Genomic DNA, 27992 nt, shown 5'->3' on the forward strand with positions numbered 1-27992 from the left:
CTTTGCAATTGTTGAAGGCTGCCGGTGCGCTTGCGCCTGAAGGCGGTGCCATATCGGTCTTGGGCCTCGCCTCGCGCTGCGCTGGACCGCGCGATAATGAAAATGGGCGCGAAGCTGGAGAAGCGGATTGGAGCGGATTCGAGTCCCGGCAACAGCAAATGGCTCCAAATGGGAAGCCAAGTCGGCAAGCGAGTGTCTTGTCGACGCTCCCAAAAAACATGCGAGCAACAACATGCGAGCGTGTCGCTGCGGCTCGGCCTTCGTGGAAGTTTTCCGCCGCGGCGCGCATTGCGAGCAGAGCAGAGCGGGACGACCCGGGTTCAACACCACCCCGACGCGCTGCCCTTGCCACTCGTTTGATGACGGTACCGTGGAGGAAGTGCGCGCTCTCGAGCGTGTTTTCGTCTTCGGCGCCGTTTCTGTGTCCGCTTCCAGCAGGCTGCGTAGTTTCCACAGCTCTATCTCTCTCGGACTCATACGGCGCCCCGTGTAGGTGCGAGAGAGATAGAGCGATGAAAACGACGGAATGAGTCCTCCAGTCCTCCAGTCCGGTCGGATCGCTTGGCTCGCGGCCCGGAAGGCACTCACTCGGCAGGCCCTCGCCCCGCCCGCCGCGCCCCGCCACGCCCGCAGCCACGCGCTGACGGGGACTCTGGGGCTCTGGGACACTGAGTGTCGAACCCGAACAACAACCATGACCTCGTGCACCTCGTGTACTCGGAACGCAGCGCGCTTCACTTAAGGGGGAGTGGCGCGTCAGGGTGCGCGACGACCGCCATGCACCGCCGGGTCGCCCAGGTCGCCCAGGTCGAGGATGTGCCGCGCGGAGCCCCTGCAGTGCAGGTCGGCCCGCACCACACGTGCGCGTCGAAGCGGAGCGGCTGCCTACCTGCCAGGCGCTCAGCAGTGCCGCGCGAGTGAGAGAGCAAGAGAGAAGGAAGCGCCAACGCGCGCCAATGCCACCGGAGCAAGGCCTGGGTCGCGGCGTCGCGGCGGTCGCGGCGAGCAAGCCGACGGCAGGTGTGTCAACGCGGGCTCGAGTCCTGCCGCGCCCCAGCTGATGCCGTCGTCGGTCCGTCTCACTCGCACTCGCACGGGTTGTCCGGACGAGAGCGACGGAGACACCTCCCGCTCAGAATCAGTCGGCAAGCGCCCGCCGCAAACGCTAGTGTTCCCTTCCGTCCGCACTCCACGGCCTGCCGCCTGACGCTGCCACGGCCCTCCGGAACTCTGGCAGGACTCGGCGGCGACGGCGACGGCCCGGCCTTGCCCTGGCGGCGTGGCTGGCGGCGTGGCTCTTGTCGCCTCGAGCCCCGCCGCCATGCACCTCGCCGACGAACGGAACGGTGCCGACGCCTCGACTTGACTTCGCACCGGCGACTTTATGGGGGACACATAGACGTCGACGCCAACTCCTCCTGCCCCGCTTCGCTACTCTGGTTTGTGTCAATCCGAGTCCACGGGGGCATCTACCTCTTAGAGGAGCTTTCACAGGAGCGAGCCAGGAGCAGTCGACTGACTCAAAAGTGCGGTGTCGTCGCTCTGTCGCACCCAAACGGGGCGCCCACGAGTGTGACAGCGATAGAGCGACGACGCCACACTTCGGAATCAGTCTGCCGCCTGAGCTGGACTAACCGGCCAGCCGGGGCAACGCGGCACCGGCCAACTTCAAGCTGACCACCCGCATGCCAGAATAATTAGAAGCAGGACGCCCGCGTCACTGCGAAATTCTTGAATCAATTCGAATCGTAAAGCCACCACAATATATGGTCTTACCGTTTTTGTTTAACATTAGAAATGATACATGCATCAACACTATCAAAAAGTAAAATTCGTAGCTTTTCATACAGCTGTTCATTTATTTTCTCTCCCGTCATCGTCTGCAGAGGACTCTCGACCTGCTCCAAACTGTTGTTCCAAGAGACGTTTCCCGTCCGGGCCGCGTCTTCGCGTCTGGCTGCTGCTTCTCCTGAATCTGTCTCGCGACGTTCTCGCGGGCCGCGGGACGGACGGTGGGACGGTGGGACGGTGGGGCGGTGGGGCGGTGGGGCGGTGGGGCGGTGGGGCGGTGGGGCGGTGGGGCGGTGGGGCGGTGGGGCGGTGGGGCGGTGGGGCGGTGGGGCGGTGGGACGGTGGGACGGGCCCGCGGGCTGGGCGAGGGGGCCACCACTCTCATTTCAGGCGTACACAAAATTACGGGATTACAGGAAATTTACTAGGGATTACGCGTGAAATTTTCGAAAATTGGTTCGAAAACGTTGAAAAATAGCTCAAAAACGTTGAAAAATGACTAAAAACGTTGAAAAATGTCAGAATTTATTCAAGGATTACGTGATTACGCCACGGATTACCAGAGATTACCAGCCAATTTGTACACAGGATTACGGGGGTGGTGGCCCCCTCGGGGCTGGGAGGGGCAGCGGGGGCATTCGTAGATCAAGTTCACCTGGGCCGGCTGGGCCGCGTCGCGGTCGCGTTCACGTCATCGCCGGCCGGGCCGGGCCGGGGCCCCTGCCGCTGACGCTCCGCGGGCTGGACGCTGTAGTGTCTTTCAGCAAGCCGCTTATTGGCTCGGCTTAGCAGCAGAGGCGGAGCGGCGGGGCGGGGCGGGGCGGGGCGGGGCGGGGCGGGGCGGGGCGGGGCGCGGTGGCGTAGTTGAGATAGGAAGGGGTCGGGGGCTCCGGGCGAGGCGGCGTGGCGCGGCGTGGCGCCGCTCCGAGCCGAAGCCAAGCCGGTGTGCCTCAGTGTGTTGTGTGCGCCGCTCTGCCCGACCTGACGCGCCGGACGCGCCGCCGATCGCCATTCCGCCCTGCGTGGGCCGACCGGACCGGGCCGGCGTCTCATTTTCGCGACCCTTCGCAAGAGTGCTCCCGGTGGCAGACCGCTGCCCTGTGCCCTAACCAAGCCTGTGGACTTCCCCGAGGACTTGTCTGTGGACTGGGTGGACTGTGCAGGAGGAACCTGTGGAGCGCTCTAGTGACTGCCACTCCGGATGGGCAGGAGGGAAGGCCCTTCGAGGAGGCCGTCGAGGACGTTGCCGAGGACGTCAGCCAGGATGGGGCGGCCCTAGAGTGCGCCGCCACGGGCAGTCCCTGCCGCCCTTCTCGGAGAGTACACGATGGAGAGCTGCGGTAAGTTCGGTACACTCCCTGCGACAAGTGGCTCTCTGCGCACAGGCCCAACTCGCCGACCATCGCAGACCGCCCGAGCAGATTATCAGTGCAACGAGCATGGAAGTCGTTATGTCACGCACACGCAGCCCCCCGAGGCGGTCTGGCTGGGTCCGCAATCTGACGGACGATATGAAGCAGCCGTGGAGGAAGCAGACGATGCCGTTGCTGGGGTGGACTGGAGACGAGACAAGACAGGTGGTTTCCACGCCCCGAAGCCAGGAGGTGTGGCCATTGCAGGGGATGCATGGCCGCTCATGTTAGTTCACCAGCACTACTGAGCGGCCACTGCTGCAAGTTGCCGGTCGTAAACACACGCGTGGCGGCGGCGCCGGCGGCACTGCCGAGATGCATTTGGCATTTACTAGTTACGTGCGCAGCTGCAGACTGATTCCGAGAGTCGTTTTCGGCGCTCTGCCTCTCTCGCACCTGTAGGGGGTCCCGTTCAGGTGCGAAAGGGACGGAGAGCGCCTCCCGGAATCAGTCTGCATTGCTGCAGGTAGCGCGGTCACGTCGTCGCCTTTTCGTGGGCCGTCTTGTCGTGCGAGTGCGGCTCGGCGGCACGGTGCACGCGGCCGCGGCGGTGACGCGATGCTGCGGTAGATTATGTGCGGCGCAGTGGATGCGGTCGGTGGATGCATCGGACGAGGCGAGGCGTGGCGTGGACTCCACTCGGCCGGGCTTGGCGGGCTTGGCGCGCTTGGCGCAGCTCGGCGGCGTGGGGTGAACGAACGACGGGGCGCGGCGAAGCCGGCAAGCCGGCTGCTTTGCAGTGCTTTGCAGCGGGAGAGAGGGGGAGGGGCAGGAATCGCGAGCCGAGATCGTCATGAGAGAGAAGGGACGGCGGCCGGTGGCCGGCCGGTGGCCGGTCGACCTCCGCGCACGGAGTCCGCGAGTCCGCCGACTTTCAGGAAGTGGAACTCACACGGCCTGGTCTCGTACTTCGCCGCGGTTAGAGTAGAGTAACAGCTTACACGCCGCGGCAGTTAGAGAATGGGACTTGGGTTTTTGACAAGCGATGGTGCGTGCCTTGGCCGAGCTGCGGTGCGACTCCAGGCTGCCTCGTGCGGCGCGTGTCGGTGACTCCCTGGCCCGCTTCGCCCCGCGACTCCGTGCAAGCCCAGTGCCAGCAGACCGCTCACGAGAGTCGTTTTTGTCGCTCTGTCTGTCTCGCACCTATAAGGGACGCGCCATGAGTGCGAGAGGGGCGGAGGGGCGAAAACGACTCTCGGAATCAGTCTGCAGGTACCGCACCGCACGCCCCTACACGCCCCGCATGCCAAGTTCGCGACACCGCAACGAGGTCAGCAGTGCGTTGGCACCCACTATCACCTCACGCGCTAGCGTGCATGCATGTGTGTTCGGTGTGCGTGTGTGTGTGGGGGGGGGGGGGGCAGTTTTTCCGCCCTCGAACCTGCACCACCTGTGTAGGACCCCAAGTGCAGCGTTGTGTGCCGCGAGCGTTCGCAAAACAGGAAAGACGGGAACGAAGAGCCCGCTAAGCACTTCCCTCTGCGTTTATAGTCCGGCCAGAGGGGACACGAATAGCTTCGCGTGTCCACACTGACACACACGCTCGCACGTACTCACACACACGCGCGCGCGCATTTGGCACACGCGTGCACTGCACGGTGTCACACATTTCTGTCGCGTATGTTGGTAGCGGCGCAACGGTCGCTGTGCTTCCGCGGTGGCAGAGCACTGCCAAGGCAAACGTCCTGTCTGGTTCAAGTGATCTAGCTTCTAGCTGCCCTGCCCTGCTCGGCCTGGCTCGGCCTGGCGCGGCCTGGCTCGGCCCCTGCTTGAGGAAGAACACAGCGCCATTCCAAAGGCAACCGAGTCTGTCTTTATCTATGTGGAGCGGACCCCTGTTTAGCTGATGATTGCGGGGAAGACCAAAGCAGCACTTCGCCGACTGTCCCACACCACGCGCTCTTGAAAACTATTTATAATTTTCCATGCGGATGCAGGTTGCCCCAAAGTTCCTGGTAGTTAGATCCTTAAGTGCATTCAGTTCAGTGCACCCGAGTACACCTATCACGAGGATGGTCAGATTGCGCACCGTGTACGGGCGTTTCGACCAGGCGCGGGCAATTCTTGCGCTCGACACAACCAATTGCCGGGCGGGTTGCCTGCTAGAAGGCGCTTTGTTCATCGACGTGTCGACGTGGTTGGACGTGGTGTGGTGCTGGCGATGCCGGTTGCTCTCCTGCCTGCTGTATTCCGAGAGTCGTTTCCCTCGCCCTGCCCTGTCTCTCTCGCACCTGTACGGGGGACGCCCCTTGACTGAGAGAGAGACACAGCGACGAAAATAATTCTCGGAATCAGTCCGCTGGTTGCAGTTGTGAATGTCTCTCGCGCGCAAGTCGACGGTGCATCTAATTTTTGGGGGGTGTTGGTGTTGTGTTGTGTGCGAAAATGCAACCAACGCACTGTGCCCTGTGCCCCCACCCTGTGACTTCCCCTATTTCTGTTCGCACAGCCAAAACCGATGCATGGGCCAACTGCGTCACCGAGAGTAGACGTCGCTGTCTCAAAAAATATGGAAATGACAATCGACTAGTTTGGCTTGAGTTGCTTTGTCTTTTCGTGTTTTTTCTTCCCTTTGAGTTCATGTTGAGCTTAATCAAAGATCAAAGCGTGCGTCGCGAGGCGAGCTAGAGGTCGCATCGGGTGAGAACATGGTCGGGCACTTTCAAATGTCGTATGCTCTGTTTCTCCACTTGATCATGACTTGACAAAGGATATGCGGGGACCGATGAATGAAAATTGGTTTATCGAGTACATCGTGCATGTCCTGTCTAGTTCAAAATCTAAAAGCCTCTCTTGGAGGTAACCCTCGCAGATTTCTTTAAATGTTGACCGGCTGACCACTAAAATGGCGGTTGTTTTGGAACGGTCCCACTAGTAAGTGCCGCTAGAGGCGCAATGGAACGCACCCGTCTGATCTGACTCGCAAAACAGCGCAAACAGAGGAACAAAACAGGGGAAGTCGAAGTGGCAACGGAACGGGAAACGATTTGGATAACCTCATTTGCGAATGATTTTGCGTACACGATACTTGTTTTGAATAGTTTGTGTCGAATTTAAGTTCCTTGTGTCATCTGTTTAATTCATTAGGTACGATGAAAAATTTGCAGTTTGAAGGGCTTAGGCAGTGTTTTGGAAGTCTTAAAATTTTCATTGACTTGTTCTGTTGTGTCTTGTTGTATCTTCTCTAATTCAGCGTTTTCCTCTGTTGCAGGTTCTTGGATTGACGAACTGCTTGACTCGAAAAATTCCTCGAATGAAAATGGAATCGAAGAAGCACCCGTGAAGAGGTCGCGGACGTTTTGCCTTAGTTTCAGTGCTATCAGTAGAGGGTTGAGTCCCTTTCTAGACATGTGGATATCATCGGGCAAGATTGATCTGGTCAACCTTCTCAAAGATGCTATTTTTAATGATCTTATTGATGAATGTAGGCATAACAATCCTGGAGCCAGGCTGTCAAGCCAACTTCGCACTCGCCTTGAAAGGCTCAGCTCAGAGAATCGCACGGAACTAGTCAATCGTGTCAAAGATGGCTGTGCTCCTCTTTTCATAGCTTGCATGAGAGGACATGCAGAAATGGTGGAGTACCTTATAAAAGTATGCGGAGCAGATGTTGAAGAGAGGGGTCTTTATGAGGTGCCAGATGACCGATCCGTCCATTTTGTGACACCACTTTGGTGCGCTGCAGTGTCAGGAAAATTGAATGTGATCAAAGTTCTTGTTGAAAATGGTGCTAATGTGAATGCAGCTTCAGACAGTGGTTCTACCCCTGTGAGATCTGCATGTTTCATGACGCACATGGAAATTGTAAAATATCTAGTTGCTCATGGGGCCGATATATTGAAGCCTAACTACAATGGTGGCACTTGCCTTATAAACTCTGTGCAAAGTGCATCCTTATGTCAGCTTTTACTTCAGGTACAGTCAAAAGTTATTCTTTTCAGTGACTCAAACTGCCACTGTCTTGTGAAATTGATTATGCTTTAAATATTGTTTTCATTTTACTTTTTTTTTTTGTGAACAAAATGACTAACCCTTGATTTCCACCCTCTTTTACAGAATGGTGCTCAAGTAAATGTTCGAGATATACAGAATAAAACTGCTTTACATTATGCAATTCAAGAGCATAGATGTGAGACTACTGCATTACTATTGGATCATGGGGCAGATCCCCATGCTCGATCTCGCTTAAATGATGATGCATTACGCACAGCTTGCCTAAAAGGAGCTCAAGCCATTTTTGACCTTCTTCGTGAGCGAGTTAATTATGAACCTGAAAGACTTGCTGATGCTTATGAGTTGCTGGGCTCAACATTACTGGATGAGCATAATGACACCCAAAGTGCCTTACAACATTGGCTTACAGCTGTCCAAATACGACTTGCTAATGGTCAAAATGGTCAGCCTATTCCAAAACGCCCAGTTGTGCCTCTAAGAGAGACATTTGGCTATGCTCGAGAATTTATTACCGAGGAGGAACTGAACTCTCTAGGTAATGCATTGTTTCAGTTCCTTGTGCTGAGTTATTTAACATCCAACATGTTTTTGAATGTTGATGTATTGTTTCAGACGTAGATGCTATGCGAATGCACAGCTTATTAATCTGTGAGAGGATCCTAGGGGAGCAACACAAAGACACTCTGTTCCGCCTGATGTACAGGGGGGCTGCCTATGCTGATGCTCTGCGTTATCAACGTTGCATTGATCTGTGGAAACGAGCTCTTGAAGTTCGCATCATGAGAGACTCCATTATGTCTAGTGACACATGCTTTACTGCTCAAGCTTTAGTTCGGCTATTTGTGGACTTAAATGAGAAATTATTACTTATTCATGACCCCTATGAAGAAGGGAAAAACCCACGATTTGATGATGTTGCGGCTGTTTTTCTAATGTTAGCTCAACCTCTTGTTGAGTCCCGTCCCTTGTTTGAGGTAAGCTGTGGAAGTTGAAGTTGATATTCTGAGTGATAGTCTAGTTTTACCCAGTATTGTAATTAATTTTAAACTTTTATGTTTTTTTTCTTGTTTTTCCCCCTTTTAAACTTATAGATTCATCCTGTGAATAAACGTCAACAAGAGAGTTATGACCGTATTTTGAAGTGCATAACTCATCTTGTCTATCTGCTAGTAAAGACTGCTAGAACTGAGGACGATAGACAAAGAGTGTATAGCCTGATTACAAATCTTGTTCGTTATAATCCCTGTTCTGCTTCCACTGGAGACTCGCTCCTACACCTTTGTGTCTCAAGGCTGAATACTATTAAGAGTAGTTACTTTGCTGAGGATACTCAGGTGAATCAGGTACAGTTATGATTACCTAATTTGTTTCTGAAAAGTAAAACTACAGCAACCTAGGTAATATATTTTTATCCCTTTTACCAGGTTGTGTTCCCTGATTTAGAGGTGACAAGAGTCCTTCTTCAGTGTGGTGCTCCAGTCAAAGCTTGCAACAAATCACGCTCCACACCTCTCCATGTTGCTTCAAATCCTTACAACTTTGATAATTCAGTATGTATATGTGTTAAAATGATAAATTTAAATGAGGAATATCATTTTTGAACTTGTTACATTTTTTTCTTCTTAAATTTCTTTTCAGTTAGTGAAGCTTCTTCTGGACCATGGTGCTCACCTAGATCAATCAAATAAGAATGGAGAGAGACCATCTTTAAGTATTGGAAGCAACACTCGAAGTTCTGTAAATCTAGTTAATTATACCACCTTATGTTGTCTTGCAGCAGTTGTTGTATCTAAAAACAAAATTCCCTATCGAGGGCAGATTCCTAGTACTTTGGAGAATTTTGTTGCACTTCATGAGCCCTCACTTTGAGCATGATCAACACCCATTGCATTTACTTGAGAAACCAAATGAACTAAAATATTTGATTAGGGTAAGGTGCCTTTTTACGCGCAAACAGATTTATCAAAGTGACATCCTTTGTGTACCTTTTATGTTCTAAATTCTTAGTATTTGACTCATGCCTGACCCATTGTTTCTTTTCTTACCATGTGGAGTGGAATTTTTGTGCTGGCTGGAAAAGTGGGATACGGGTGGATGAATGCCTGTGTGTGTGGATGGTGGTGGAGTGTCCTGTTAAAATAATAATCATCACATATTCTGGCTCATTAATTCATAATTATAATAATGGATGGGCACAAGGATCACAAAGGCCGTGATATTCATGCAGTGATTACTGATTATCTGTGTTTGTGGTTCCTCTCTTAAAACTTGAGCCGCGTTCGCGGTGGCTTCTCTTGCTTCCGCCAGGGCCCTCGGGGTGTATCAGTGTACCAGTTCGCGGTTGCAAGGGTGTCCCTGCCCCTGCTGGGCCTGCATTGTAACTTCCATAGGGATCGCGTCGTACACCGTAGCCTCTAGACAAACAAACTGTAACTACACTTGTTGCTAGGGACACCAAAAACCTGAAGCTTGTTCTTGCCCTTATGTCATGCAATGTTCTCATTCTCTCATTTTAAATTAATGTTTAGCTGTATGAAGTTCATGTCAGTTTGGAGTCCAGAGGATAGTCTCTTTTGTTATCTTCTTACTTCTAGTGATTTTATCTGAGGTTTTTTTTTTCAATTGAAAATCTGTACTTCTTCATGTGCTTGGGGCCATCATTTTAGAAGCAGTCACTGCAATGAATTGTTGCTCCTTTTCTGGTGTGTTTTTTCTTTCCTTATGCATAGTGTGTACAGAATTTGACTTTTTTAAATGTTTAATTTTATCTGTCACTCTGAGGCAAGGAGCACATGCGACATCTTTCATTGTAATTGTTGCCACTGTTTTAGAAAGTAATCAACTGTATTTTTTTTCTCTAATGGTAACATTTAGAACATTTTGTTTTTGTTAAATGAGTATTGTTATGTGATATGATTATTTATTTCTATGTCTGTTTTTTTTAAACTGAATATGTTCTGGTGTACAGTTATTAGCAGATAAAGAATTGTTACACACTGGAGATGTGAACCTTCATTTCCTTGTGAGAGTTAGGTGACTATCATCTACTCTGAAACCAGTGAATTGCACTCAACAAGGCACTTTTCTTTAAAAATATATATTTGTTTTGCAATTGAAGAGCATTTGGTGTGAATGTCATCAAGTAATCAATTGACTTCCAATTGTCATGACCCATCTGCAGTCACCAAAGAAAAAAATAAATTAACAAAGTTTTGCTATTGTGGATTACATAGAGGCATTTGAAACCAAAGCACCAGAAGTAACAAGCAAATTTATTTAAAAATTATGATAGATTAAATGCGGTAACTGAGATTCAATACCTTTCAGGCTAGTACAATTATAAACATTTTCTCAGGACAGTAACACATGAGGCATGTCAAGATAACAGTAAAAAAAAGTTAAAATGCATGGTCCCTTTGCTTATGGTAGGTGACATCCAGTAGTACCAGGTACTGTATCTCCCACTTCTTAATAGACATAGCATACCTTTCTTGGGAGGCACTTTTGACATTCTACATCACAGGTACCTGTTTGGACCCAACCCAAAACAAGTTTGATTTGTTTGAAAACCAATTCATAAGTGCAATAAAAGTTTCTACAGCTACAGTACATAAACTATATAGAAGAAAAAAACATGCACATTGTCAGTCTCTAACCCTAAGACAGCAAGCAAACAATGAACCTGAAGTGAGTAATGAAATACAAATAGAAACTTTTCTGAGCAAACAAATACCACAATATAGATGTAAAACCTAGCACATCTATAATTAGCTCTTAAGACTCAATACATTTGTCCTCTCAAGTTCACAAAGAGAATCAGCTTGAAGCCAATCAAAAGTTGAGCATACATGTGAAACTATACAAGATTATTCAATAACAGTATAGGAATTTGTACAAGTCTAATAAGCTAAGCAGGTAAATATTTGAGTAACAGACATAAAATTAGACTATAGGTACATGTTAACAAGGAATTTTATACAGCACATTGTAACAAGATAAAGAAAGAGTAAGTTACAGGGTAACATACATAGTAGTTACACCAGTACACCAACACTTAACAGGGTTCAAAATACTCAATTAATAACAGAGCTCTAATATGTTACCTGCTACATAAAAGCTACCAATAATGAAAAAAAAGTTAGCACTTCTCTGAAAAATACTTGATCTAGATATACTCTTGAATTACATGGCACTGAAGAAGATTGACATCAGAATTAGACAGTATAATTCCAAAGGAAAAATGGAATACCAAAAATAGCAATCAAGGGGCAGTGCAGAAATAAGATGACAACATCTTTGAAAAAAAAAAAATCCTAATATTTTCACAACATTGAAGGAGGTTTGAGATCAAATATTTCTATCAATAGTGGCTCAACTTCACAGGGATCAACATCTAAGTAAGCTCTAACATGCTCTTCATTAAGACGATGTAGTTCTGAAATCTTTTGAATCAATTTTAAAAAAGTAGAACGGGCTTCACATCCTGGTAATGTACACTCTAAATACCGCCGAAGTAAATACCAGTATGAATTCTGAAAGAAAAAAGAGAATGGATAATAATTGACAGTCAACTGAATTGACAACGCCCTGTAAGCACCAATGCACATGAAAGGTTTGCATCAAACATACCTGTTCAAGTTTAATGACGTCATGATGTACAATATTTGCTCGGGCAGGTGTAAACAGTGTTATTGCTGACAAGATAAGCATGATATTTTCATCTGTTCTCCATCTTGGATCAAATGACTGTTGAAACCGTCGGTGCTCTTGATACAAATTTCCTTTACATTCTTTGAGAACATCAACACTAATTGCAGTACTGTGAGGCAGCTGTAAAAATTTTTGAACAGGAGAAAAAAGGTTAATATTCAATAAGCACAAATGCAAAGTCAAGAAAATACTACTACTACTACTACTACTACTACTACTACTACTACTAATAATAATAATAATAATAATAATACTCACAGCCCATGAATCTTTTTCAGGGTTGTATGTTGTGACACTATGCAAAATCAGCATCTCCATGCAAGCACCTTTCAAAAGAGCGACTTGATCCTCTTGACACATGTTTTTGAATGCATTAATCTTCTTTGCCATTTTCACCAATCTGCGAATGGCTACTGCAGTGAGATTTATGATGTCCAATAAGCGAGGATCACCAGTGCTAGTCTGGAAAAAAAGAACAGACAAATCATTCATTTCTTAGAATGACAAAAGTCTCACTGGTTGCTTGCAAGGGAATACTAGTACAAACCTCTTCAAGAGGTGCCAGTAAAGCTTTGTTGGCCACAATCAACTCATTGAGCTTGGCTCTCTCTGCATCATTCAACTCTCTGCTAAGAGGGAAACCATCAGCGTGTAAGTGAGGAACTGATAATGTTCGAGGGGAGTACGCAGAAAACTCCAACTTAATAGCTTCACTAAGAATAGCATCGAATGAATTAGCAACACCGGGGATCCTGAAACAAGAAAATACCGATGCACTTTTTATTATTCCACAATTACCATGGATTAAGGCAGAAAAAATCAACTATTGTGAAAAAAAAGTGAAATGAGTCATACCTGAATACATCCTGCAGGATATCATCATCAACATGTCTCTGTGACACATTGGGTGGCTGTGCACACGAATCCCATGAGCGGCCATTGACACCATCAACTCCCGTCCATCCACCTGTTCCCTCCACTGCAAGCAAAGAGTCTTCTGGGGAGGGAGACATGGATGTTTCTTGGTGAGAGATGGACTCATCCGAGCGCTGGCTGCAGATTAATGATGACAGAAGGGGAGAAGGTTGAGAGACAGGTTGTGAGCTGTCAGAAGTTTGAGTGGCAGTAGTTGTAAGCCTTTTCGCACTCTCTTGCATTTCATCAGTTTGTGTAGATGTTGTCACTGAAGACATCTTTGAATCAGGCAGAACACTTGAACTGCTTCTTGATACATGATGAGTCTCAGGGGATTGACTGTGGGCAGAAACAAGATTTAAAAAATAACCATAATTCCAGCAACAAAAACCTCTCCAAAGACAACGGAAGACTAATCGGTAATTGGTATTACCTTATTTGATGTGGGTAGGTAATGACACTTATCATACTCTGTTTGTTAATTCTACCAACATCTTTTATAGCAACCATTTCTGTGTTCTGAGATGCAGCAACGGTTGCACTGTCTGGTGGCGAGTTCGGACTTGGAACACTTCCCGCAGATGAAGCAGTGGTTGGTGAAGGGTGGGACTCCAACAAACGCTCTGAAAGAGCATCACCGCTTCTTGAGGGACTCCTCTCGTGAGGCAGGGAAGCACTTGGACTGTTCTGGCTATTGGAAGGGGTTCCTGAAGACCAATCTAAACCAAGGAGAAGAGAGAAACAAAAAATTAAGGTTCAACCAAACAATTTGTAAAGGATTTGTTGAAAAATTGTATTTTTATTAACATTGTATATGAACCTGAGTTTCTGTTCCACTCAGAATTAGAGTGAGAAGATTTGGGAGAAGGTCGGTTACGCTTTGTGGTATTTAAACTAGGCTCGTCATCTGGACATGATGCAGCTCTCTTTTTTGCTCTATTTTGTTCAATTTTTTGTCGTTTGTTGAGCCTTTCTTCTTCTGACATAATGTATTCCTTTCTCATACCAACTGCAAAACATTTCTGTAATCGGCATCTCTGACAAAATCTTCGAGTAATAGCTGTCATAACACAGCTCTCTGTAAAGGGACACTTAAACTCCTAAAACAAAAGAGAGAAAGAAATGTCATTTAAATCAAAGAAAACAGACCAGCACGAAGTTATTATTTATTTTGAAGGAGAGTGAGTTTTACTGACCTTAGCTTTGAGAGCATTTCTGCGGAAAAATGCCTTGCAGGACTCACAAGTAAGAGCATTAAAATTATATCCCAGAGCCAGATCTCCACATACGCTGCAAACCTTGCTGCTGTTTGATCCACCTTCTGTCTTCACCTGCACCCCATCATCCAGCAACTCGCTACTGTCACCACTCATTGTTATTCTCACTGCCAACACAAAAGTGCAAAGAAAAGAGTTAACTCAAAGATGCAATAACACACAAATAATAGAAAAAAATATTCTAGCTTGATTTCTTGTAGACCACTTCAATTACGTTGACAGCATTTTCTAATTTTGAGATCAATTGGCCCCAGGTACTACATCAAAATTATGGCAGTAACTAAGAAATAATTAAAAGTGTTTGGAAATATTTTTCAGAAAAATGCTCGGAATGAAGAGTAAAGGATATAAGCATGTCACAGTTCTGGGCGAGGTTATGACAGACAGCGCATCACCCTGGCATACTTCAAAATAAATCGAGAAACGCAGGATGGACGAATTGGACATTGACAGCCCTCGATACAGACGTAGTGAGTAGATCGAATTGGACACAATGAAGTGACTGAACACTGCCAGGAACGGTACTTGCAATTAAAACGAAAAACCAGAAAGACAACTGGCAAGTCGAGGAGCAGCAGAGATAAGGAAGTGATAAGTTATCTCCAACCGATCCATATCGAATAACCCCAGAGTCACATTCAATCAAATTCACCTTCCACACTTGATGTGATGCAAGTAAAAGTCCCTCACATGAGGACTAAACCCATGTTTACGTCTAAATGGGCTAAATACACAACGAGATGGTCGTCTCGCCAAATGTCAATAACAAGAAAACAGCAGAAAACAGCAGAAGACTTTTGTTTTCAATGGCCAACTCACGCGCACACAGTGTCCCATTGCGTGTCCCTTCCCTCCAGATGTCTACGCATAATTCACTCAAAGAAAGAATTCCGCGGGAAGATACAGCCGTGAATTGAGACCGAGTCCAAAAAAGGTTCATTTATCTTTGTGATGCGTGACATGAGGGTTGACTTTTATTCGTGGAAGGGGAATGCCCGTGCCGTGTGTGGTGGCAGCCTGGTGGGCGGGCCTGTTCGTTCGTCCGCGGCGGACGATTTGAAACGGCGCGCTTGCCTGGGCGGTGAGAGGGAAAGAGAGTCCGCGTGCTGCACACATGCCCAGTCGCAAAGCCCGAACAGAACCGTGACAGGTATGAAGGGGTCAACGAAAACCATCCCTAGTTCCATTTTTAAGAGGTTCAAGAGGTTGGCACAGCACGTTCGTTTTGGTATTTGGTCATTGTCCTACCGACTGTGGTTAAGGCCTTTGCAGTTTCTTTAAGCATCCATGCGTGTGCTGCGCACCTGAACGAACGCGATCCTATGCAATTCCCCCCGGATCGCCCCAGTTCGAACCAGCGCCTCTCACCGAGGGGGAACGCACGCGCAAACAGTATTCAGCGTTTTGTAGTCCAAGCGCGCTGCTGTAGGCTGACTCCGAACAGAGCTCCATCGCACTGTGTTTCTCTCTCTCTCTCTCGCACCGCCAGGGGAAGACCCCATGAGTGCGAGAAGGACAGGGCGACGAACCCACGATCAGACTGCTGACGTGCGGTAGTACACTGTCGCGAAGTGCCGACGGACAGATTACGGGCCGTGTGCTGCAGCCAGTGCAGTGCAGGGGCGCGAGGCGCATCGCGGGCCGCCAGTCCCTGGGGCTAACACTCCAGATGAGAGGACAGGGAGCGAGAGTGACAGAGTGACGATAGGGCGGTCAGATAAACGGGGATGGGGAGGGGAGGGGATGAGTGCGATCGCCTCCGGTCAAAAGGTGGTTCCTAGGCAACCCTTATGACATGCCACTGGAAGAAGGCAACCAGAACATTCCTCAATTCCTTTCCCTAGTCGCACTAGATATGGGCCCAATCACTAGATAATGCGTGGGGCGAAGCGAGAGCCAATAGGCTTTCACTCAACCGGCCCGCATCGGCCCCTCTAGCCCTCCAGCATCGGCGGGCCGCCAGCCGCCTGACTCCGAAGGAGCGCTTCGTCGCTCTGTCTCTCTCGCACTCATGGGTCGTTGCCGTGGGGGCACGGGGAAGACAGCGACGAAACGATCCTTCGAAATCAGGCGGCTGGCCAGAGCATTGTTCCCACAGCGCTAGAAAGCGGGTCTGGGAGTGGGACGCGACGAGCTGCAGAGGGAAATGCGACCCGCTGCGTTTTGACACTTGGCCTGACTCGGCTGCTGAGTTGCGTGCCCCCTGTCTGCGTGCCTGGCTGCCTGGGGCCCGACCGGTGGCCGCGAGGTGCTGGCCGAAGCGCGAAGCATGCTGCGGTCAGCGAGTGGCCCGGCCAGGGCCCGGCCAGGGGGCGTCGACGGGGGCCTCGGGGGCCAATCGGCGCCAACGGGTGCCGGCCGGCCCTTGCGAAACGCCGAGAAGGGAAGGGAGGGGGAGGGCAGTCGCTCGCTCCGCTCCAGGGCGTCGCCTCGTCGCCTCCGACACGACGACGGTATTGTCCAAGCCGCCCGCCTTCCGCGTCAACCCTGCGCGCCGCTCTCCCCGACCGACGGCACCCTGAACCTGGACACCGCGAGAGTCACTTCCCGCAGGCTGGCAACACGCCAAGGATAGCCCAACGTGCAGGTAAGTGCAACTGCTGCGGATTCTCGCAAAATGGTGGACGTTGCTCGCGAGGGAGGGAGGCTTCGTGGCAGACCAGCCCACTTCCTCATGACTGACCGGCGTTCCCGCTCCTCCCCAGCGCGCAGGCTAGGCTGGCCAGGCTGGCCGACCACGTGATGGCCCTGCTCTGGGCCGCGGCCCTCGCGGCCTTGATGGCCACCACCGCCGCGCACGCCGCGGCCACCACCCCCGCACCACCCGCCCCCACGCCACTGCTGGCCGTGTCCGTGAACCCCAAGAAAATGGCCGCCCTGGTGGGCGAACGCTTCATCGGCCTCACGATGGACCCCATGGAGCTCTCGGAGCACCGGAAACTCGGGTACGTTACCGGTTACCATGCAAAGTGAAATTAATGGCAAATATTCCTTTTGGGTCGGAAAATAATCTTGTTCGCTTCGCTTCCAGGCCGGGCGTCGTCCGCACGCAGGCCATGGCCAAAGGCTTGGCGCCGGCCGTCCTGCGACTGGCCGGGCCGTCCAGCGACACGCTCAGCTTCACCACGGGCAGCGCGAAGTCCGGCAACGGCACCGTCACAGGTCAGCAACCCGTCATAGCACACCTCTGCATTCGCACCCTACTTTAGGCCCTTTGCCACGCCCTTGCGCCCTGTCTGTCCTTCTCTTCCCCGAGAGGACTCTCTCAGTGGTCAGTGACGACTCAGCCTGGACGAAAGCAACCGCGATTCGACGTGTGGAGGCAACTGCTCCGCCCAACGCGCAGGGTAGACAGACAATCGACAACCGTCAGTTGCAGCCTTTATCTATCCAAAACGGCTTTATCAGACGCGCTTCTCGGAAACGAACTGACCAGGGGGATGACTCAACAATCCCTTATCAAGGCGAAGCACGGCGGAACGCGGAGTAGAGGCGCTAAGCGACCGTGCCTCTCGTAACCTACTTTGGACTGTACAGGGGAGGGGGCGCGAATCCACCACTGCACAATCAGGAGTCTTTTTGGAGGGTGGGCGATGAGGGGTGATCCCACAGGGCATTGCGGCTGGCTTCCCCGTGACCCCCGTGTTCCTTTCGCAGAGGCCGACCTGCTGGCGGTGGCGGAGTGGACGCGCGCCGTGGGCTGGGACCTGGTGGTGGCGCTCAACGCGCTGGCCAGGGACGACGACGACAACTGGGACGCCACCGAGGCCAGGCGGCTCCTCGCCGTGGCCGACCACCACGGCCTCCCCGTCGGCCTGCAGCTGGGCTACGGTGAGTAGAGCGGCGACTGGAGCGGCCGCGAGTGGCGCGTAGCCCCTCGTCTGAGCCCCGAGGCCGTGTGGCCGTGTGTGACACACTGTGTGTTGCAGAGGCCGGCGCGCTGGACCTGGCCGGCGTGAGCGGGTGGCGGCTCGGCGCGGACCTCTCGGCGGCGCACTCGCTGCTGGCCGAGTTCCCCCGCTACCAGGACGCCCTGCTGCTGGGGCCAGACGTAGCCGCGGCCCTCGCCGCCAGCCGCTTCGCCAGGGACGCCGCGCACTTCCTGCAGGACGAGACCCGCGCCTCCTCGCCCGACGCCATCGTCTGGCAGCCGTAAGTACATTAGGCCTAGGCCGGCCCGGGTTCGACGCCCACCCCCGGCGGCGCTGCGCGGCGTTCCCTGACAGCCCAAAAGACAAGCTCAGGACAACCCCTATTTAGACATTCATAGGACAATGGACAATGTCCCTAGTTTGAAACAAAATGACAGGACATATTGCCCCAATTATGTCTTTGTCCTTTTCTTGTCCTTTACTTTTCTTTGTCCTTCAGACAAAAAAAATGTATCGACATTGGGGATTTGAACCACGAACTCGAGGTTGGAAGGCAGAGGCTGTACCCATTGCTCTGTGCAACGACAGCTAGTCGGAGTGCGAAAGTAACTCCTCTAGAGATGCTAGGACCGTGTCTTTTTTGTGTCCCAGGATTGTCCTTGAAGGAAATGTCTTCAAAGTACCCCAAGAATGTTGGGAGTTGAGGACGTGATACTAAACACATGCTGGGTTTCAAATGAGTAACAACACATGTGTTGAGTCTTGCGTTCCTACCGCCCGGGGAACATTATTAGGACAAGGGACACTATGAAGACATTTCCTTCAAGGATAACACATGATGGAATACGCAATGGGAGGACATTTCGGGTACAACCTCTTGAGGACAACCCAATGACACTGCAAAGACATTACTCAAGGGACTCGTATGACACAAGAGTGACAAGTTTTTGGAGACAATCTGGAGACACTTCTAAGACATTGCATCCAAGGACAAGCCTGGGCAAGATAAAGCCAAAGGACAAGCCTGGACAAATAAAGACACAGCGGGCAAGAAGAAATCAATTTAAAGACAACTGCTTGCGAGGACAATCTCCGGACATCGCAGGGACATTTTCTCGAATGACAAGCTTGGACACAGTTAGGACGAGGGAGACAAGGGGGGACATATTTAAGACAACTTTCCTATGACAATCTGAGGACTCCGCAGGAACATTTTCTCGAATGACAAGCTTGGACACAGTTAGGACGAGGGAGACAAGGGGGGACATATTTAAGACAACTTTCCTATGACAATCTGAGGACTCCGCAGGAACATTTTCTCGAATGACAAGCTAAGACACAGTAAGGACAAGGAAGACAAGGGGAGAACATTTTCAGGACAAGTTCCTAAGGGCAATATTGGGACAGGGCACTTATGGACAAAATAAAGACGTCGACAAAGACACGAAAGGGACACACAAAGTACAATGGCAAAATATGGACAAGGGCTGGACAAGGAAAATGTCCGGTACGACATTAAAATGACAGAAAGACACACGAAAGACACGAACAAGACATACTGCATTTGTACTTCCTTGTCTTTTGGGCTGTCAGGGATTTCGCGAACCACTTGGCCGGCTTCGGGCCGCGCGTGCAGGTCGTGCAGACCGTTCAGGCAGGCCGGACAGGCCGGGCAGTGCGCTGATAACACCCCCGCGAACGTGAGTCGCTATTCCCGCGTCGCGACCTACTCTTCCCAGAATTCACCTTCGCGCATCGTGCATATGGCGCGTGCCCGCCCCGAAAACAAACACCCTGCACGCGCCGAGTCTGCGAGTCGGTGCACCTGTCTACCCACTTGACGGACCGAGGCCCGGCCCGACCCAGTCCACGGGGGCCATGGCAATAGTGGGCCGTCGCGCATTATCAGGTCCTTCAACCGGTGGCGCGCTTGAATAAAAAATGACACTGAGCTGATCCAATGCATGACAGCACTCTGACTTTTTTTTTGGTGCGGGTAATCGGAAATTTTACTTCACCTGCTTGAAATGGTTTCACTCCCTGATGCAGCACCGGCTGGCTGGAGAAACAGTGACCCGATGTACCGGCAGCACGGAGGCTCTTCCCATTTGTGTCAGAGGTCAAATCTAAATCTAAATCCCAAGATAAGTTGCCTTGCTGGAAGGATCTAGAAGCGCTCGGCTGAGGCTTCGAGAATGAAAGGGAAAATAGAACTGATTGCCAGGCTCCAGCCTTGCCCTTCGCCGCCCACTAACAGACCTGGTCGGACCGACCGGACCGCCTCCGCCAGGACCACTAGGGCCAGGCGGTGGCCACTGAACGGCGCCACTATTCGCCGCCGAATCAAAACGAGTTATCGCACCGAATCGTAATCTAATGCACCTGCTGTCACTAGGTCGCCTTGTCACGCGTTGCCTTACTTGCTGTGAGTGTGTTTGTACGTCCGCAGGTGGGCCGACTCTTCCGAGGGCAGGGACCCCGTCAGCGACCTCGACCTAGTCCGCGAGGATGTGAACCGTCTACTGGGCCGCGCCGCCGCCCGGCGTCCGCTGTGGATCGGTAAGTGAGGCCGTCTGGCCGGCCTGGCGTGGAGGCGTGGAGGCGCGGAGCGGAGCGCGGAACGCGGCCTAGCGCCGATGTCGCACTTATCAGCCACTTTGGGTTTGACGCCCGCCGCGACGACGGCGACCACCACGTCCGCCCCGCCAGGCCCCGCCAGCCCGCGCCACGGCGGGCAGTTCCCTCCCCGCCCCCTCCACCGCCACCGCCAGATTGCTGCGCGAGGATAAAGGACGCGACGGAGGTCGGCGGGAAGCGTCGGGACGCTGCGCTCCGCGCTCTGCCTCGCCGTCATACAGATGGACGTCGGCGTCGACGTCACGGGCCACGCGGCCACGCGCTTGCCCTGCAGCACACTTGTGCCGCGGCCCGCTCGGCACGATAACTTGCGCATTGCGATAGCGATCTTTACTCGGAATCGTGAAAACCTGCGGCCTCCAAACCGGATGTCGGTCGCCAGGTGGATCCTCTCAGAAGTATCGATCATTCGGAGCCTGTCGCCGATGTTTCAATCACGCCCCTGTTTCCGTCGTGTTCCGCCCCCGCGAGGCGCGCGGCAGCAAGCCACTGCTGCTACACTGGACGTCCGCGGCCAGGCGGCGGCAAGAGACTGTCTGCTGGGCGTTGTCCACGTCCCCGCGGTGGCGCGGTGGCGCGGGGAGCGCAGGCAGAGCGGTCAATCTGAATTGACGTCAGCTTCGCCAGATTTGAGATTCAGTCGGCGGGCGCGGCAGTATTCAGGAGAATGGGAGATGCGGTACCCGGGACGGGCTGCGGCCGGGAGCGCCTGCGGTGCGCGGGATAGGCAGTCCCGTAACGCACGGCGGCAGCCGGGTTGCCTACGCTCCAGGCTGACGAGCTGGCGATGTTGACGAGGGCGAGATTGTCGAGAAGCACCTTTGTCCCAGTCTGTCTGCAACGGCTATCTGCCACCTGTTTCAGCCGAGTCCGGGGAGTCCACGACATCCAGGACCTTCTCCGGCGCCCTCGAATGGGCGCAGCGCGTGCAGGTGGCGGCCCGCGTCGGCGCTGACGTCATCCTCCGCCAGTGGCAGACGCTCGGCGACGACCACCAGCCCACGCCCGACTACTGGGTGTCGCTGCTGTACCGCCGCCTGTGCGGCCGCGCCGTGCTGGACTCCAAGGTGGCCGGCGACAAGTCCGCCGCCACCGTCACCGCGCAGTGCACCGCCGCGGCGGCGCCCACGGACGCCCTCAACGCCCGCCTCCACGGCAGCTTCACCAAGCTGAGCTACGAGCGCGGCGACGTCACCCTCATGGCCGTCAACCCCACCGCGAAGGACGCCAAGGTCGCCATCAAGTTCAGCCCCGCGGCCGGCATCCGCCAGGCCATCGTCCACGAGTACGTGCTCACCGCCCCCGGCCACGACCTGGGCTCCAGGTAAGCGTCATGAGTCATGGCCCGTTCGTCATCAGAAAATATTCCTCGGTGTTAATTATATCTGTCACAACCAGTAAACAACTCAGCTCACTGAAAGATTACAATCACTATCTCCGCCAGTCTCGGGGCTTCACTTGTTATTTTTGTTGTTACCAACCCAGGTCCGCGCTGCTGAACGATCACCTGTTGGCGATGGACAACGGCGGCGTGCTCCCGGGGCTTACCCCGCGCGTGCGCCGCGCCGACCGCGACGTGACGCTGGAGGTGCCCGCCCACTCGGTGGCCTTCTTCGTGTTCCCCGGAGCGCAGGCGCGCGTCTGCGTCACCGCCCCGCCCAGTGCCGTGGAGGCCGAGGCCACCGCGGTGCCGCTGCAGCTGCGACCCACCACCGAGGACGTGCACGTGCAGTTCCACGTGGAAGGGCTGGGGGCGGCCTCCAAGAGCAAGGCCAAGGACAAGCTGGCCACGGAGAACGCCAAGGTCGTTTCCAAGGACGACGCCCTTAAAAACAGCCACCGCAGCGAGATGCACTCATCCAACGGCAGGCCGCTGGCCTGGGCGACGGTCACGGATCTGGAGCAGGTCGCCGAACCGGCGGACGCCACGGAGTCTACGCCACGGTCCAAGCGCGCCAGCCCGCCGCCCCACCACCCAGCCCGTGGGCCCGCCACGCCCGAGGACTTCATGGAGCGCCTGGAGAAGGCCCAGGCCGCGCAGGCCGCCAGGCGGAAGCACATGCTGTCGCACGCGCCCCAGCACGCGCCCCAGCACGCTATGCAGGCCCAGGACGAGGTGCCCGACGACCACCCCTCCACCATCCCCGCCGCGCACATGTACCGCCCCGACGACAAGGAGGACGCCCCACCCAAGGCCGCGCACAGACTGCCGCACAAGCCCTTCAAGCTGCCCAGCCTGCCCAAGCGCGCGCCCTTGGTGCCCGCCCCGCCCCGCCACGGCCTCCCCAAGCGGCCTGCCGCGCCGGCGCCGCGCTTCAAGCCCCTGCCCAGGACGGGCGCGGTGGTCGCCTCCCTGGTGGACCCAACGCGCGGCGTCAGCGCCGAGGACGCGTCCGTGGAAGTGGAGGACGACAAGCAGGACAGCTTCCCCACGGGCGAGGTGCTCGCGGAGCTCGGCGAGTCGGACGAGGACGCGGAGTCCTCCGACACGTCCAGGGACGACGGCCTCGACTACATCGAGGACGACGAGGACGAGGAGCATGGCCCGGCCGAGGCTGCCGCGCCGCAAGCTACACGACAGGAGGTCCCCGAGCCCACGGACCAGTACTACTTCGCGCCCGGGGAGTTCGTGTCCAGCCCGAGGCAGCAGGGTGCCGCCCCCGTCGCCACCAACAGGGCACCCTCCGACGGCGAGCTCGGCGAGATGGACATGATCGTGCCGGCCATGGAGGTGGCGCAGCCGAGCACGCCGTCGCCCTTCGAGCCTCACCTCGAGGAGTTCGTCGTGATGCCGGTGCCGCAGAGGGAGAACCGCGCGCGCGTCGAGGAGGACATGACCCGCCTGTACCAGAGCGAAGCGGACGCAGCACAGGACCAGCAGCCACCGGCCGACGAGGACCAGCAGGAGCTGAACACGGACGTGCTCATCGAGCTGGGCAAGAAGTACCTCCGCGAGAAGAAGATGGCACTGAAGCAGGACCGTGGCGCCGAGGAGGCTGTCGCGCCGCCCGCGCCGTCCGCACCGTCTGGCCCGGGCGAGGAGGAAGAGGTGGACCCCCAGCAGAAGTTGCGGCGCAAGCGGCAGGCGGTGACCAGGCTCAGCCTGCCCTCCGGCGCCACTGGCAAGCCGCGGGAAACGCGTCTCCGCCCGCCCAGGCCGCCAGCACCGCCATCCAGGACCGGCAGCGGCGAGGACGCGAGGAGGACCCGGGACTTGCTCAAGGAGCTGGAGCAGCGTGCCAGCGAGCGGCGAGAACGCGCGGAGAAGATGAGAGAGCAGTCGCCCAGCGGCGTGAGACCCAGAGAGCAGCCCGACAGGGAGCGCCTGTCCAGGGCCAGGGAGCAGTTGGAGCAGCAGCGCCAGCAGCGGGGACAGCAGCGGGAACAGCCCGACAGGGAGCGCCTGTCCAGGGCCAGGGAGCAGATGGAACAGCAGCGGCAGCAGCGGGAACAGGCCGAGCGTGATCGCATCGCGAAGGCGCGAGAGCAACTGCAGGAGCGGTTTCCGCCGCGGAGGGAGCGCGTGAAGCGTTCCGACGCCGCGTGCGAGTACCTGGACTCCTTCGGCCGCCACGACGGCCACGACGCCCTGGCGCACGCCGGCCACGCCTGGCACAAGGTGGTGCCCGCCGCGCTGCCGCACTACCACCGCACCCTGCAACGCTTCGACGGCACGCCCGCCGCCCGCTACAAGTACGGCCACACGCCGCAGCACGCGCACAAGAACGTGCACAAGAACGTGCACCGCGAGGTCCTCAAGAAGACCAACGTGGTGCGCTACCTGCCCGCCGAGGAGGAGGACGCCGAGGAGCAGGAGAAGGAGGTGCGCAGGGTGGACGAGAGCAGCGAGGAGGAGCAGAGGCCCGCCGGCAACCAGCTGCGCCGCCGCCAGCACCAGACCTACCGGCCGCACGACAACCTGGGCACGCTCTGGGCGGGCAGCCCCCTCTCGCCGCTGCAGCAGCAGTGGGTGTCTACTCGTCCAGTCGTTCGAAAAGCGCCTCAAGTCGAGGAGACGTCGTACGAAGTGGCGACGCCCGAGGTCGCCGAGACGCCCGCGGATGACGAGTCCGCCACGGAGTACGCCCCCGGCGAGTTGAAGACCACCGAGATCTTCAAGACGGAGCGCACCTACGAGACCCCGGCGACGGAATCCTGGGGTGTGCCTGACGCGGAGGAGGACGCCGGCTACAGCTCTGGCTCGGCCGGTGACGACGCCGAGGAGGCTAGCAGCGCGAGCTACGCCTCTCTGGAGCAGACCACCCCGCACCACCACCACGGCCTCCACCATCACCACCACGGGGTGGCTACCCACATCACCAAGGACGTCTACCGAAAAGCGTCTGCAGGACAACACCAAGAGCAGTCCGAAGAGCAGTCTGGCGAGCAAGAACAGCCCCAGCAAGACGCACCCCAATGGCAGACACGGGTCGAAGACCGCCAGGACGCCTCAGCGCATCAGCCCATGGTGCCCCCCGAGGCGGAGGGCGACATCGGCCCCCTGCCCGAGTTCCCCTTCAGGGAGCCACACGGCCCCAAGAGCCACGTGGTGGGCTTCACTGCAGACGACTACTCGCCGGGAGGCTGGTACACCTTCTCCAGTGGTGGGGCGACCACGCAGTCAAGGCAGCAGTCCTCCGCCGCGGCCAGCTACTCCAGCACCCCGAGCCGCAAGCAGGTGACGCAGGCGAAGCAGGCCCCCGTCGACCGCCACCCAATCCCAGCCGCCTGGACGCGCCCCGCAGCCCCGGCCGCACCGGCACGCTCGCCAGACGCCTACGAGCCTGAGTACGCGGCCCCCGTTCCAGCCAGGCCCGCGCCGCAGCCACAGCCAGCCCCCGCCATCCGCACGGCCTACTCGGCCACCAGGGTGGCTTCGCGTCCCAGTGTCCAACAGGACTCCGAGGTCGAGGTCGCAGCTCCACCAAGCAGCTGGCAGCAAACCATCCCGGCCACCCATACGGCCTACACGACCATCCGGGAGCCATCACGGCCCAGCCTGCAGCAGGACGCCGACATCGAGGTTGTGCCTCCCCGAGGCAGCTGGTCCACCGCGTCTCAGACACACCGCGTCGAGGTCGCGCCCTGGAGGGAAGCCGCCGCCGTTCCAGCAGAAACGCCGACAGTGGTGCCTGCGAGGCCTGTTGAGCGGCTCTCAGGCAGGACGAGGCGCGCCTGCCGCGGCGTCACCAGCCGCCTCGCGCCGAGAGCGCCGGGTCCTGCCGCGCCAGCGGCCAGCGCCCCCGCCTCCGTACCAGCCGAAACGGTCGCCGTCAGGAAGCGCCAGAGTACCTGCCGCGCCCCAGCAGGCTCCAAGCAAGCTACCAGCCGTCCCCTCGCCAGTACCAGCCGCAACTCAGCGTCGCCGTCGAGGAAGCGCCAGAGTACCTGCCCGCGCCCCAGCAGGCTCCAAAGCCAAGCTACCAGCCGTCCCCTCGGCCCCAGTACCAGCCGCAACTCAGCGTCGCCGTCGAGGAAGCGCCGGAGTACCTGCCCGCACCCCAGCAGGCTCCAAGGCCAAGCTACGCGGCCGCGGCCGCGCCCCGCCGCCAGTCAGCCCCGCAGCAGAAACCGCAGAGAGAAGTCCCTCAGGCCCTTGCCTACCTGGCCAAGTTCTTCCAGCCCGTGGAGCCGGTGCAGCCTGTGCAGCAGACGCGGCCCGTGAAGAAACAGCCCGCGCGCGCCCGGGACCCCTGGGCGCAGCCCGCTGCCGCCGACAACCTGTGGAGCCAACCCGACCAAGCGGCGCCCGGCTGGGGCCAGCCCGCTGCAGGACCTGCGCCGTGGAACCGGCCTGCTTCTGCTGCTGATCCCTGGGTGCAGACCGATGACGCCTGGAGCGAGCCTGCTCCGGGCGGCAGCCTCTGGAACCAGCCCGCGCAGGCCTCCAACTCCTGGAGCCAGGCAGCGCAGGCGGCGCCCGCCGAACAGCAGTGGGGCCTGCCAGCTGTCCAACAACCAGCACCCTTGAGGCGCCTGAACGTCCAGGAGGCGTCGCTCACGTCTCCGGGCGACCAGCTCCTGGACTACAACAAGGACATCCTGCGGTACAAGCCCGACGTGGTGCGCTCGGCCGCCGCGCCCTCGCTGCAGTTCGCGTCGCTGGCGTCGCCCGGCATGGAGGAGCGGACGTCGCCGCGGCGAAGGCAGCAGCCCCCGGGACAGCCGGCAGCCTGCCCGCGCTGCCGCGGCGCCCATCCGAGCCGAGTGGGAGCTGCCCTCCCACCGCGTCAGGCGCGCCCTGCCCGCGACCCCCGCGGCCTCGGAGCACGACGACGGCCTCCCCCGCCGGCGGCTCGCCCGAAGCCTGTTCTACGGCGGCAATAAGGTAATGACCGACGTCGGCGAGCACCGCCCCGCCACCGCCGCCACCGCCGCCTCGGACGCCAATAGCATGGTCGAGGAAGTTGGCGGCGCCGCCAAGCACATCGACAGCGCGGACGTGGACCGCCTGCTCGCCCTGTTCAACATCGCGCAGCCGGGGCCCGCCGAGGCCACGACCGCGGCCACGACCGCGGCCACGGCCGCAGACGCCAAGCCGCCCAAGAAGTCCAACCTCCTCGAATTCCTGCCCCGGCTCCTGGGCCGCGGTGGCGGTGCGGGCCGGACGGCCTAAGCGGTAATTGCGGCCCCGTCTTGTTTGCGTCCGCGGCGTCCGCGGTGCGCGGATTGTGACGCGCCCCCTCCCCGTTGGCTGTTGCAGGTGCAGCACCCCGACGACATCAACGACCTGGACTGGAGCGCCGAGACGGAGCGCATGCGCAAGAAGAAGCAGGCGCGACAGCGGCAGCGCGACCAGGGCCAGGACGACAGGAGCGGCATCCAGGTGCTGCGCGAGGACGGCGTCATGTCCGGGATCATGTCCTCCCTCCTCGGCAAGGTGGTCGGCGTCATCGGCTACCTGGGCAACCGGCTCACCAGGCTTACCGGGGGGCAGCCGTAGAGGGAGCGCCCAATGATGTTTCCGCAAAGGCGATCCGTACAATATTAGTACAAAATTGGAGTGAGAGATTTTTATTTTCGCGGGACTGATATGCTTTGGCAGAAAATGTACGAACAATATTTATGTATTTTCCAGCGTTATTACTAGTTTTTGCTTACTAAGTGTTTGTTTTCGTTATTTATTTATAATAAAATGTTTTATTTTGTCGGCAAAGTCTTCTCGAATTTTTGAACATTACTACTCTTTTTCTGAAAAGCACACAAAGTGGAACACACGATAAAACACAATTTTTTTTTGGAAGGAAACAATGGTTTGGTAAACACCTAGAGGCAATGGTACTTGTCGATGAATGTGGCCGCGCGCCCTTGCGAACGACATTCACTGGTCAGGGTCAAGCTGTTTATTACATCGTTCCAGTCACATTTCGGCCATTCACTTTATTTACGCCAAAGATTCAGGTAAACAAGTTTTCGCAGCCTGG

General features: G+C 55.6%; 3 protein-coding genes across 6 annotated transcripts; 2 read left to right on the forward strand and 1 right to left on the reverse strand.

Annotated features, from left to right (window-relative positions):
* Nucleotides 1-2778: 2778 nt before the first annotated feature.
* Nucleotides 2779-10158, forward strand: LOC117653914 (protein fem-1 homolog CG6966). 2 transcript variants are annotated; one of them, XM_034399930.1, is made up of 7 exons: nt 2779-3131; nt 6415-7118; nt 7260-7692; nt 7770-8131; nt 8249-8500; nt 8582-8707; nt 8796-10158. In XM_034399930.1, exons 1-7 carry the CDS (start codon nt 3119-3121, stop codon nt 9024-9026), a joined length of 2121 nt encoding a protein of 706 aa, XP_034255821.1. In that variant the 5' UTR covers nt 2779-3118; the 3' UTR covers nt 9027-10158. The 2 variants fall into 2 exon arrangements, with proteins under 2 accessions (XP_034255821.1, XP_034255822.1); XM_034399931.1 differs by lacking the exon at nt 2779-3131 and adding an exon at nt 6096-6290.
* Nucleotides 10159-10415: 257 nt separating this feature from the next.
* Nucleotides 10416-15965, reverse strand: LOC117653915 (nuclear hormone receptor HR96). Of its 3 annotated transcripts, none has more exons than XM_034399934.1 (9): nt 14712-15965; nt 13979-14166; nt 13603-13882; nt 13216-13501; nt 12723-13121; nt 12415-12619; nt 12126-12329; nt 11787-11987; nt 10416-11689 (listed from the first exon to the last, which is right to left on the reverse strand). In XM_034399934.1, exons 2-9 carry the CDS (start codon nt 14153-14155, stop codon nt 11480-11482), a joined length of 1962 nt encoding a protein of 653 aa, XP_034255825.1. In that variant the 5' UTR covers nt 14156-14166; nt 14712-15965; the 3' UTR covers nt 10416-11479. The 3 variants fall into 3 exon arrangements, with proteins under 3 accessions (XP_034255825.1, XP_034255826.1, XP_034255823.1); XM_034399935.1 differs by lacking the exon at nt 14712-15965 and adding an exon at nt 14589-14688; XM_034399932.1 differs by lacking the exon at nt 14712-15965 and adding an exon at nt 14465-14611.
* Nucleotides 15966-16420: 455 nt separating this feature from the next.
* Nucleotides 16421-27724, forward strand: LOC117653227 (titin-like). The gene is given in 11 exon segments (XM_034398749.1): nt 16421-16646; nt 16765-17004; nt 17091-17221; nt 17717-17890; nt 17989-18211; nt 20381-20490; nt 21433-21892; nt 22054-25727; nt 25850-26619; nt 26621-26896; nt 27272-27724. Coding segments are annotated over 10 exon segments (6261 nt in total). The 5' UTR covers nt 16421-16646; nt 16765-16801; the 3' UTR covers nt 27512-27724.
* Nucleotides 27725-27992: the final 268 nt, after the last annotated feature.

The sequence above is a fragment of the Thrips palmi genome, unplaced genomic scaffold (assembly GCF_012932325.1).
Source record: "Thrips palmi isolate BJ-2018 unplaced genomic scaffold, TpBJ-2018v1 HiC_scaffold_8, whole genome shotgun sequence".
NCBI classification, from domain to species: domain Eukaryota; kingdom Metazoa; phylum Arthropoda; class Insecta; order Thysanoptera; family Thripidae; genus Thrips; species Thrips palmi.

Excerpts from the sequence above, each read along its gene's own strand:
- LOC117653914 (XM_034399930.1), top strand. Across the intron at positions 7,119-7,259 it reads TATGTCAGCTTTTACTTCAG|AATGGTGCTCAAGTAAATGT; the intron begins GTACAGTCAAAA and ends CCTCTTTTACAG. Across the intron at positions 8,501-8,581 it reads AGGATACTCAGGTGAATCAG|GTTGTGTTCCCTGATTTAGA; the intron begins GTACAGTTATGA and ends CCCTTTTACCAG.
- LOC117653915 (XM_034399932.1), bottom strand. Across the intron at positions 12,620-12,722 it reads ATCCTGCAGGATGTATTCAG|GATCCCCGGTGTTGCTAATT; the intron begins GTATGACTCATT and ends TTCTTGTTTCAG. Across the intron at positions 11,690-11,786 it reads ACGTCATTAAACTTGAACAG|AATTCATACTGGTATTTACT; the intron begins GTATGTTTGATG and ends TTTTTCTTTCAG.